At 35.1% G+C, this 13380-nt stretch overlaps 2 protein-coding genes across 2 annotated transcripts in view; both read right to left on the bottom strand.

Moving 5' to 3' along the window:
- WDR89 (WD repeat domain 89) overlaps positions 1-13380 on the bottom strand; it is a 116857-nt gene that overhangs the window by 66147 nt on the left and 37330 nt on the right. The window lies entirely within an intron of this gene.
- SGPP1 (sphingosine-1-phosphate phosphatase 1) overlaps positions 3816-13380 on the bottom strand; it is a 47805-nt gene continuing 38240 nt past the window's right edge. The window contains exons 2-3 of the mRNA XM_038405820.2: positions 11912-12001; positions 3816-10007 (exon numbers count right to left, since the gene is read on the bottom strand). Of these exons, the coding sequence (XP_038261748.1) occupies positions 9456-10007; positions 11912-12001 (642 nt within the window). The 3' untranslated portion in view covers positions 3816-9455. The remainder of the gene's footprint in view (positions 10008-11911; positions 12002-13380) is intronic.

Raw genomic sequence — 13380 nt, 5'->3', positions numbered from 1 at the left:
AGAAGTCACCTACTACAGGACAGGCCCAACAAAGAAAACAACAGAACGCCACTAGCCATCACCTTCAGCCCCTAACTAAAACCTCTCCAACGCATCATCAAGGATCTACAACCTATCCTGAAGGACGAGCCATCACTCTCTCAGATCTTGGGAGACAGACCAGTCCTTGCTTACAGACAGCCCCCCAATCTGAAGCAAATACCAGCAACCACACACCACACAACAGAACCACTAACCCAGGAACCTATCCTTGCAACAAAGCCCGTTGCCAACTCTGTCCACATATCTATTCAGGGGATACCATCATAGGGCCTAATCACATCAGCCACACTATCAGAGGCTCGTTCACCTGCGCATCTACCAATGTGATATATGCCATCATGTGCCAGCAATGCCCCTCTGCCATGTACATTGGCCAAACTGGACAGTCTCTACGTAAAAGAATGAATGGACACAAATCAAACGTCAAGAATTATAACATTCAAAAACCAGTTGGAGAACACTTCAATCTCTCTGGTCACTCGATCACAGACCTAAGAGTGGCTATACTTCAACAAAAAAGCTTCAAAAACCGACTCCAACGAGAGACTGCTGAATTGGAATTAATTTGCAAACTGGATACAATTAACTTAGGCTTGAATAGAGACTGGGAATGGATGAGTCATTACACAAAGTAAAACTATTTCCCCATGGTATTTCTCCCTCCCACCCCACCCCCCACTGTTCCTCTGATATTCTTGTTAACTGCTGGAATTAGCCTACCTGCTTGTCACCATGAAAGGTTTTCCTCCTTTCTCCCCCCTGCTGTTGGTGATGGCTTATCTTAAGTGATCACTCTCCTTACAGTGTGTATGATAAACCCATTGTTTCATGTTCTGTGTGTGTGTATATATAAATCTCTCCTCTGTTTTTTCCACCAAATGCATCCGATGAAGTGAGCTGTCGCTCACAAAAGCTTATGCTCTAATAAATTTGTTAGTCTCTAAGGTGCCACAAGTCCTTTTCTTAAATCAGACCAGTGGACCATCTGGTCCAGTATCTCATCTGACAGTAGTCCAGTACCAGATGCTTGAGAGAAAGATGCAAAACCAAACCCCATAGCGTACACTTATAGAATAACCTGGCTACAGGGATATTCTTTCTTATCCATCACAGTTGAGTGGTTGGCATGTCCTCTGAAGCAGGAGAAGTTTTCATCCCTATTACCATTTGTCATTGTTATTATTCTATCTAATGTAGCCAGGGATATTCTCACTATTCCTGTATTTATGTAGTCCTTTTGTGGAATCTTCGAGCTGATTGCCTTTTCCAGGTAAACTCTGTGGTCTTAGCAGGGAGAGAAGATAGTCATTCTCTACCATCTCACTTCCCCCAGCATCCCCTCCTTTTTCCCCTGTATGGATCCTGAATGGTAGAGAGGCCACCAAAGTGCCCATGAAGAAGGTGAAGGACAGTACTGTGGAGATATTGAAATCTTCATATGGTGGATGGTGCTTGGGTTGTTGGGCACAGTCTGCCCAATTTTGTTTTATTCAACAGGGTTATTTAATCTTAAATTGGCTTCCTGAGCAGCTCATGAGTAACTATTCAAGTATTCAAGTGAGAACTCCTGTGGAAGCATTTTTATTGCAGGATGGAGAAAGTTAGCACATATTATCTAATACAGGAGGCTGGGAGCTTTGAGTTGACCTACTGAGAAAATTGTTGGTATTTCCATTCTAGCATTTGATGTTGCGATATGTCCTTTTATCATAATTTTTTGTACATAACTAGCAAAAGTACACGATTTACTCAACTCTTGATTGCAGTTTCTCAAGTGCTTTCTGAGCACTTCAAATGAAAATTATTAATAAATAAGTATTTAAATGCCTATATTATGCCGGGGGCTTGATGAACACCATCCACTCCAAATTTGCTTCATTTTATGTTGTCATCTGCCAAGCTCTGCATCATGTGAAAGTGGAAATCCCAAATGACTTACAACAAAAAGTTTTTTTTACCACTACAAACACAGTGAGAATTAGGTACTTAAAAAGAGAAATAAAACCTAACTTTAAATACAGTCCTCCCCATCCCCCAAAACATAACCTATTATTTGAAAAGCAATATGTACCTGCTGCAAGTATCTACTGCTCTGAATTTGTATCACTGATTCCTGAGATGTATCAATAACAATATATACCAGATTCTTTACAAAATTAGCATTAAAAAGAAAAATATACAAGAAGTTCCAGAGATGGCCAGGAAAGCTACCAACCAGCATATTAGAGTGAGGTGGCTCTTTTATCCAAGAAGCATGGTGTCCTTTCAGTACATCAGGCAGCAGACACTGAATAAACATAGAAACTAAAAATAAATCAGTGACACATGAGTTTCTTATGATGGTGCAGAAGACAGCAACATGGTAAATCATTAGGTGAACTGCTTTAGATGCTAAATTTGTATATTGTTCATTGCAGTTTGAACTGGCTGAGAGCATTTATTGACAGAATTATGTATTTCTAAAGTATCCAAGAGTTATCTTTGAGTAAGTATTATAAAATATAAATAGAATACCTGCTGCACAAGGGTTATCTGAGGCTTAGTTAATCAATGTTAAAACACTTGAAATCCTTGAATAGATGGCACTGTAGAAGTGTTAAGTATTATTACCAAACATGAATAGATGTAGTAAAGTCTGGGGAAGAACAAAATCTTCAACATTTGGTAAAGTTCATTCTCCATCTATAGTACTAAACAATCCTTCTCCATTGCAGTCTTTGTCCATGAATGAAGAAGAAAGTGTTAATTGAATTTTATTTGACTTTAAAAATAGTTATAGTACTTAGTTGTGTAAACAGGATTGCTTGCTCTCCTTTGAATTCCTTAAGCAATTTTATCACTTTGATATTTGAATTTCTGATTTCCTAAATATGACTATATGTACCTCAGTACTAGAGACCATGGGCCATACTGAATGGACATTTTGACCATGGACAAAAATCTTGTCAACGTGTTGTTTTCAGAACGATTCAAAAGTTAAATGTGAAAATGCCACACACTAATGTCATCCTAATGACTTTTACTATGAAGAGCTAAATATATGTAGGTTTTCTCAAGCCAACAATTTATCTTAACATTAGGCATCCAACCACATACCCTTCTAACGTGGGAAGCAGAAATGACCAAACATTTGATTCCAACAGTAATTTATTATCCAATCATTGCAGATGGAATTACAAATATTGTTTCCGTTATCAGTTAAAGATTAAATATTAATTCTGACAACTGTGGAGAGAGTGTACAATGAGTGCAAAAGAATTAACCATAATGAAAGAAATACCGAAACAGTTCTTTTTATCTTTAAAAGTCAGGTTGTACACTATCATACAGTAACCATTATGTGATCTTGCAAATAATTCAGGACTTGTGCTAGCAAGTTGGGTTTCTTTGCTTTTTTTAGTTCTCTCCAAGATGTTGAGAGGCTGGCAATAGTTTAAAAATATATTATTGTTTACTGAAAGAGTTTGCTGGCAACCTCACAAAATGAAGAAAGTCTATAAAATATTTTATATTGAATATTTGCTTTCATTAATGACCACCACAACATTAATGGGCAAAAACAACAGATAAATGATTACACTCCTATATGTATCTTATTCTGTGAAATTCCTATTTCAGCTGCAGTATACTACAGATCCCATAAACTCAAATATAGGCCAAATTCTGACATCACATTCATGTACACCAAAATTTGGTCCAAAATATGCCTATGAGTTTTTATTCTTTAGAGGTTTTTTGTTTGGTTGTGTTTTTGTTCATAAGGTGGTGGGGGTTTTTGTTTTGTTTTTGGCTTCTTTGTTTTTCAAAGTTACCTAATTTCAGTTAAGCTGTTTTGGGGCGATTTGAATGAAGTAATGAAACCTGGCATCTATTTCAGTAATACTAACCTTGACATTCATTAGACTTTCAAAACCAAAAGAAAAGTAACTATAAAATTAAACAACAGAAAAATCAAGTACTACTAAAACCCTCTAACTTAATAAAGCCCTTATTTGCAATGAAAAAAAAATAGCTTTAAAGTAAATTTTCCTACTTAAATTTTAAATATGTTCTGTTCTTCATGGACCTTCCAAGAAATAACTATTAATTAGGCTGCCTATATATTGTAAAACACAAATTTGCTATCAATTTGTTTTGGTGAGTTCTCCCACCCACATCTAGTTTATTTCCAGATCAAAACTGAATGTACCAAAGAAAAGTTTTCAAATGCCAATGTGTGTGTTTTAAATTCTTCCGTGTTACTGGTGGCTGACCAGTACGCCTATGAAATTTTACAATGGCTACTGAAAGAGCCAAATTTATATTTTGTAATCACTATTACTGAATGATTGTTTTATAAAACAGTCTTCATTGGTCAGTAGCTGCAAATTTCCAAAATAGTTTCCAATTTGGAATTGGCTCTAGCATGTCATATTTGCAATTTAAAGACAATAATTCACCAGTACTAAGTTCTACTTTGCCTAATCTCAACTTGGAAAATAAAATCAGATGTTTTTCCTCCTTTTGATTCAGAAGGAAGTACTGTATAAAGGTAACCAATGCAAATTATCTGAAATTATATAATGATAAATACATCCAGAGTAAATTCTGAACAAGATCAGCTATTTATGCCAAAAATGCAGTGACCAATTAAGCTTTTGTCAGCTGTTTCTGAATAAAGTAGTGATGCAAATCATTCAAGGAGCCTTCTTGACAGGAATGCAAGGCCGTAAGAAAGACCAATTTTCTTTCAATTGTTTCAAAGTCACTTCTAAAATATTTCAGCGAAGCTCACAAGGCAAAACACTCTGCCATTAAAAGAACTGAATAGAGTGCATATACCTTGACATGTTGAAGTTTCCCAGTATATTAACTCTCCTGCTTTATGCATTACTCTGGGATCTTGTCCCTCATCATCATAATTATAATACAAAGGGGAATGCTTTAATGCACTTTTGCAAATGTAGTACTAATACCAGGTAAAGAAAACAAAATGAAAAAAAAAAAAAAAAAAAAGACAGCTGTGAAATTGGACTGAGTCCTATATTTATTCTATAAAGAGTAATCACCCAGTTCTCAAAAATGAGTATGTTATATATTTGTATCTTATAAGGTTAGCTACTCCACATGCACCGTGATGCACGTCTGCATACTACAGCAGGGTCAAGCGTTTAAAGGTAAATTTTCCGCTCAGGACGCAGGGGCTTGGATTTAAAACTCCCAACAAAGTTAATGGGAGCTGGGCATCTATGTCCTCCCATGTGTTGATTACTAACACTTTAAAATATTTGCATTAAAAATATTGCCTGTCTTTCGTATTTAGAAAGCAAATACTGAGATAAAACCACTTTTAGCACAACTGATGAATTTACTTACAGCATGCATGACTTGTTCTCATGAACTTGAGCCACAGACAGCCCTTAAATATTTACAAGTTCAAAATGACAAAATTTTTACATAGGTAATAGAATGTTTGCATTTGCTTACAAATAGTGTAGGACCCTCTCTGGGACACAAAACCAGGAAATAAGTAACAAAAACACAGAAGCAAATTTAAAATATAAAAGCAAAAAAGAAAAAAAAATGAACTTTTAAAATCTGGACAATTAACACTGTTGTGGTTTTAAAAAAAAAATATATTTAGAGATGTGATTTTTAAAATACATCTTTATAGCTTTCAGAAAAAGCTGTACCTAAAAGGAAAAGTCCAAGTAAACTTAAAACAAAGCAAAAGTTATTTTTGGTTTGCCAATTTACCTTTAAAATACTTCTTTTAAAAAAAATATTAGCAAATTAAGTAATAAGACAAATGTGATCAAACACTTAAGAGCCTTGTACATGACTGCATAAAACAAACCAGCTCAACATCAACGTAAGTTTAGCAAGCAAAAGTGGCAGTTATATTGTAAACATGAAAAAGTAATAGATTGGGTTCCTTTTTTAAAGACAGTGTAATACATATATTAGTCTTATTTAAGTGCCAGGTCAGAAAAAAATTCATCTTGCTTCCATACTTAAGGCAGACATACAAGTCAATATTTTAGAGCCTCTTTGGCCTTGTGCAAAATTCTTTCCTAAATTAGGCCCTATATTAACATTATTTTCAAGTTGTATTTAAATTGCATATAGTAACCAAAAAAAACCCAACTCAAATGTAGTATTCTAATATCTTTTAGTAAAGGATGTAGACCTGCTTCTTTAAAGAAACAGCATATTCCTAAAAGTTGAAATAGTATCTAGAATTGAGAAAGTTCTCTAGCACAGTTATATTTGAATAATTAAATTCTCACACTACCTCATGAAAGTTCTCAAATTCTTTCAAGTGTATTCCCACTCTGAAAAGACTGCTACCCACCATCATTTTAAAGCATATATAATTTTTTAAATTTTGGTACAAGCTGATGTTTCAACTATAAATCTTTGTTTTTCATGCTCAACTCCAATGATAAAGGGATAGAATATCTGTTTAGGCCAATGAAAATGTTCAAGTTATATCAATTGCCAAGTGTTAATTACATATTTGGAAGAATCATTTTAGAAAAATATAACCACATAACAAAATTAGACTTTCAATCAAATGTTCGTATGAACTTTCTTTAAAGTTCAACTCTGTTAAATGTTTGCATTTCTACCTCTTTTCCCTGCCCCATACTGCTTTCTGTATTGCATGGCAGCTTCTGTTACACTACTCACATAATCCAACCCCCTTATAAAACATGAAACAAAGATTTTAATATTCTATTTTCATGTCAACTTGAGGAAGCAGCAATGATCCAAGGACAGGATTGTAAAAGTGCTATATAAATTGACATTTGGATGTACATTTTTCCTGTAGAATGAACTACTCTGTGCATGAGAAATGACATTTTAAAACTAGCAAATGCAATGTACAAAATAACAAAATATATAGAGTAACAGTAGAACAAGCTACAATGCAATTTTTCCTAGTCTTCTGGAAACCATGACTGCATGTGATTTTATATCTACTACACAATGAGCTCTCTCAGCAACAGAGATTTCTTTTGCATTCATGGTGTAACAGTGCAGTACAACTATAAGCTCAGCCTTAAAAACAATCTCATGCTTTCAATTTCAAGTTCCTATAAACCACGAGTGCAATTTTTTACTTGAAACAATTAGTTCTTGTGTAACTGCCCCTTTGTACTACTATTTAAACATTCTTCACTAGAAAAGTAAAGCCAGGCTATTTAAAGAAAAGAACCATTCTACAAATATTATTTCTACTTCTGGCAGGGCCAATTTAATATTACATTAGCTACAAATTATCTGTGAAGGGCTTTAAGGAGAATGCCTTTTTATATATTCTCCCGAGTTACTTGCTCAGAACATCCAAGCATAAATCCAGAACCATACCAGTACAAAATCCCCTCTCTCAACATCTTGGAAATGGGATTTAACTTCTACTGCACATTAACCACAATACTGTAATAAAGGAATAGACAGAAAATCATAAATAGACAAATAAGTACAGGAACAAGCTAACCAAGTTTTTTTGCAAGCTGAAAACCTCAACTGTTAAAAAAAAGTTGGTGCTTTAACACACTGAAATCGGTGGAATACATTCATAACCAACAGTGCATTCTAAATGCACATCTGAAAAGTTCAATTTTCACAACTTCAGTTGTCAGCGTACCATAATTTGATCTACTTGACTGGTCTAATAAGAAAGAGATTGGAAGTCAGTCAGTGCCTTTACTAAGTTTTGTTAACATACATATTATTAATAGAGTGTGGAGTTCATATCTCCAAATCAAAAAGTTCCAATTCCAAGTTTTCTACAAAACTATATGTTAAAGCGAATAGCTAAGCTAGAACAGAAAGCTTTTAATCAATTTAAGTTTCTTCCTGAACACATAATATGGATACACAACACAAGTTGTCTTGTCAGAATACTGCAACATTGCAATAACAACTCCTGACATATCGCTTAGGCAACATGCAAACCTAAACAATCAAATGGACAAAATGAAATTCAAATCACAGGTTCATGTAAAATTAGATATTCCAAGGATTGCATCTTACTTATCAGCAGAAAAGAGGGCGCTATAAAGCTGAAAAGTGCATTACTGTTAAAAGCCATTCAAAACAACCCCGTTATGCACAAATAGTTTATGCATTCACAATGCTGTTGTCTTTGCTTCAAACACTTAGTTTAATTTATTACAGAATGATCACAATGAAATTTGCTTTGACCTTTATATATTTTGTCTAGATATGGGTAAAAATGATAAGACATCTTGAACTACAATATATGAAATTTGTGCATAAAAATTTATATATTTTTTCTAAAGCCAAGATATGAGGATCTTTTAAGTACACCCCTAAAAATAGTGGCCCTTTTAAAATCAGTTTGGAAGAACAAAACAAACGAGGCCATATATATCTAGGGTGTACATTGTTATTGTTTATAATTTATTTCTTACTATTGGACACACTTATCCAGTATATAAACTGTTAAGACCATTTGCAGAAAAATATATCCTCTACCGGTAACTGACAATGCACATAAAAAATACCTACAAAAGGGAATTATTGTCCATTCACAACCTGTTGAGCTTAGCGATTCACTGTTCAGCTCATTCCATCTATATAATTTTAAATATAGGCTAAATTGTGATCAGTATAGTTAAAATTAACCATTCTAATATGTGGACAGCTACATTTAAAAATATCTGCCTAATTATGTATGACTTAAAATAAAATTAGCTGTCATTTTTACATCACAGTATATGGCATTTTTTAATTTAGCAACAGAAAGGCACAATTATTAAGCCATAAAATACAGTACCTGAATCTAACAGTTTTATTTATACCTAAAACCAATGTCAGCCTAGACATTTTATTTTGTGGAAGGGATTGAAGAAAATAATTTCAGTTTTTACGACTGATTTCACTGCAAGTTTGGTCCATTAGAAATGCCATCTATATAAACAACTGAAGTTGGGGAAGAATGGAGGAAAACACGTAAACTATTCCATTATAGCTGTTTGTTGTTCAATAACTCGTAAGTTATTATGAAATGACTTAAACTGAACACAAATGGAAGTTTCTGATCAGTTGTCAGACACCTTTGTCAATATGCCAAAGTATACAGGTACAGTGTGATATATGTTTCACTACACACATGTATACACACTCATATGTACTGAATGTATACACACAGATCTTTACAGCAATAAGAATAGACATGGCATTTATAGAGTATAGCACTTCTCAGGAGAGTAATTCTTGGCTTTTGGCCCGACACTATACCCAAGATGTGCAATTTCCTTTAAATGCAGTGCCTGTCATGTATTGCTGTTAAAGTCCCTGCTAAAGCATAGCTCACAAGTCTGCCAATAGCAAACCAGTGCAACTTTTCTTACATTAGGCAACTACCTCCCTTCTTCCCTTGTCAAGTTAATAAGTCTACCTCAAGAAAGACCAATAAAAAGAAACAGGCAAGGAACCAAAAACATGAGAGAAAACCCAACCATTCCATATGTAATATAGCGATAGGGAAGTTCAACCTCCATGCGCTGCCTTGCTTGTCGTATATCATCACACGGTATAGAGAACATTTTACAGGCCAGTGGGATGGTGATTTTCTTCATCACTATTCTTGTTAACAACAGTAGTACTACTCCAATCAATAACCGCAATATGGCTTTTCCAAATAAAGTAACAGTGATGGAGGGAGGAATTAAAGGTAATGTATCTGGGGAAGGATCTTGCATTAGACCCAACATGTAATTAAAATGAGATCCACAAGCAACTCCAGCACCACAACCCAGAATCTGAGCTGTATCTCCTCGTGAGGTGCTCCAGGTGTCAAGAGTGAAAGAGAAAACCCCCAAGGCTAAATGAAGACTGATGATAATTAGCGGTGCATGCTTGAAAGTTAAATTGAAGTTATCAATCAGGTCCACAGCTGGATGGAAGACAACCAAGATGAGAATAGCATACAGAAATCCAGCAATAACATCCTGTTGAGAGGAGATAAGAGATACAATCATTTAGTATGATAGAAATCCTAGTAAAAATAAAGAATTTCATATCCAACTTTGAAATAACTATTTCAATAATTCATTTCAGATTGTAATTTACATTAGCATGGAGAATAGTTTAGTTGCTTTGTAGGTAGAGATGTTTCCACATGTTTGAAATCTCCTTTTTCTTATATTTAACCTTTCACAATGTATCTAGTTTTGTTCTAGTAGTAGGGGAAGGAATTGTACTTGCTCCTTTTCTAATGCAATGTACAAAGAGTCTAAGATTCAACAGAGACGGTTTCTGGGGCTGGTTTTCAAAGTGGTCCTAAGCCTCATCTGAAGCTGCCAAGTTCTGGTATCTGCACTCCTAAGAATGAGACAAAGGTAAAACCCACTGTGAACGATTGCCAGGTAGGAATGGGATAAACAGCAACAAGGTTTGTTAACTTTAAAAAAAACTAGCAGATAGTGTCACAGTTAGATATTACTAATGGCCACTAGGCCTACAACAGAATTCCTTAGCAAGTACCCTCTGGGATTGCAACAACGAAGTACTGGTATCTCTACTCTTTACAGTATGTAGAGGTACACAGCTGTAATGTATGATAGGAAGAATCCATTCATTTGAATACTAGTTTGTTATTCAAATGATTTTGCAGTGTCCCAAACATATCATTATACTTGTACTGCATATGCTGTATTTTTTTAAACTTCCATAACGTATTTTATAATTTTTTTTTAAAAGGAGACTGCCCTACTTGGGTAATTTTTAATATATCATGACTAAGAAACAAATTGACCTGCCAGATGTGTTTACCACGTTTGTGAATGACCGAAGTTGAGTGTTTGAAAAAGGGTTACTTCATCAATGTGTGTCGTTTTTGGTCCTATAAAGCTATCATCATGCTGCATTACTGTTAACACAAAGGCAGAAGCAGCATAGTATTAGTCTAATCCATACAAAGGCATGTCACAAAAATAGGATTCGGACTTCACTGTAGCAAGAAGAAAAGCAGCAGTGGAGCTGGGAGGGAGAAGCCCTTTGACCATGCAGATATCTTCCAGAATATCAACAAAACTACTGACCAAGTACACTCTCTTCCCAGTGTTGCTGTTGCGTGAAAGTCTTCTTCCCTTAAATAAGATTTAACTTGATGCTTTTGCAAAGTGCCAAGGTGACAAGTGAAAGCTGAATGAGCATGAAAAGGTTTCCTCATGTCCTAACAAAGTACTTCAACCCTTTTCTGGATGAACTATCAGAGAGGAAGAGGGCAATTTTGTCCCTTTGCCTATTAGTCCTTCACTTCTGCACTGAAACTGCAAACAAGAGTGGCAATTAATTTTAATTGTGTAACTAATTTATATAAGTTAATAAGCTTGATACAGAATTTTTAACCATAATATTGGTTCTTCAGACAGTCTTACTATGTGAAAAATGCTTTATACAATGTATTTTGTTTTTAAGTATGTGTGATAAAAATGTTTTTAGTTAAAAACCTAATCAGCAATAAACTATTACCTCTTAATAAGGGCACATATTTTGCTACTTTTAGTTAATTATTTTTAAAAATTATGTCAAAAGCATCTAGGGTTCTAGATAGCTGCCTTTTCTGTACACTTATAAAGTTACTAGGTAAAATTTTTGTAGACCGTATAGTTTTTCTGTTTTCTAATCAATTATATAATGATAAACAATTTATTTAATTTAAATTTAAACAACAGAGTACTGGATCCACATACAGTAACATATGCTGAAAAAAAAGCCCCTCAGATTACCACAATGCACAAGATACCTTACTGTAGTTTAAATATCTGAATATTATAGAGGCATATGAAAGCAGTTATATGATGTCATCTTTATGTAAAGAAACAGATTTCACATGTGGTGTTTCTCTTACCAAAATTGAGTGCATTCCCATGTAAATTCGACTAAAACAAACCAGAGAACACCAACCGATCACAAGAATCAGACCATACATAAGGGGATACTGGGGAAAAAAAAAAAAAGATTGTATTAGAATCATAAGCCATAAGTGTATACTCCATGAAAATGATTTAGCAATGAATAGCTACACCACACTCAGATCTCATATTTCAAATACCATTTAAAACTGTACACAAAACAGTTCTAATAAAGTTAGCTAAAGCCTACAGCCCAGATGGAGGGGAGTGGAACATTGCTCTCTGATTTACAGAAACATTACTTGCTTCCAGGATGTATTAAATCTCCATAAAAAGGAGTTCCAGCATGTTGGTGCTACAAAAATCACTGCATACGATTTTCCCTATCATAAAGAAAGCATAAATTGTTTGTTTCCTTACCAATACAATCTCTCCCTCATTCCCTTTCTCTCCAAGCATCTTGAGTGAGTCTGTTCTTCCTCTCCTTAAACTCAACTCCTGTCAATTGACTTTCACTCCAGTGATAATTCTCCACTTCCCAAATCCCAAGAAACTTGCTTCCACTGAGTTCAACGGGCTTTGAATCAGGTCTCAAATGCCCTCAACTTTTCTTTTAAAGCCAACTTCAAAAACTTTTACTTTCCACTAACAAGTTCAGTCCTGATCCAGCAAAGCACTTAGGCATGTGTGCAACTTTAAAAAAGTCAACAGAACTAAATCACATGCTTAACTTTAAGCACTTTAGTAGTTCTAAAAGTTGCACACACGCTTATGTGCTTTGCTGCATCAGGGCTTCAGATGCTGGTGCTGTTTACTGTTTCTCCTCTTGCCCTAGGCTCAGTTTTTACTTAAGTGTCAGAGCTTACATCACTTCCTTACTATATGGATCCATTTATTTTAACCCCGGTCTCTCTTTTCTACCCTCTTGCTCTGTCTGCTCTTCTGTTCTATTCACAGTAGAGGCCCTGTTGGGCAGAACCATGTCTTTTTAATCAATTAAGCATCATACAAAGTTATAACATTATGAAGATATGTAATAAAATTATAATAATGTAACAGTAAGGAGAAGGCCATCCTTACAGGGGTGTGAGGCCCGGAGTGGAAGTGACCGATTAGTCCGTTCCGGGACCGACCATGCTGGCCAATCGCACTGGCCCACTGGGCCCCCCAAAGTGCCCTGATTCACCCTACCCAAGGGATGGCTCTGAGTAAGGATGTGGGTTCTTGACAGTAGACAGAGTTTAAAACATTTTGGGCACTATTCACATAGTATTACCATCAGACCCAACCAACTTTGTTTTGGAAGTTTGCATCAGATTTTAATATTCAAGTCTAATTACTTTTTGCTTTTGGTCTCTCTCATAATCAAGCTAAGCAGTTGGTTATTTTTTTCTTTTGTCTGTCCACTTAGGCTTTGTCTATACTACGAAGTTTTGCCGGCAAAAGTTATGCCTTTTTAATTAAA

This window comes from Dermochelys coriacea, chromosome 6 (assembly GCF_009764565.3).
Source record: "Dermochelys coriacea isolate rDerCor1 chromosome 6, rDerCor1.pri.v4, whole genome shotgun sequence".
Lineage (NCBI taxonomy): Eukaryota > Metazoa > Chordata > Testudines > Dermochelyidae > Dermochelys > Dermochelys coriacea.
This window is presented reverse-complemented; position numbering and strand designations above follow the sequence as displayed.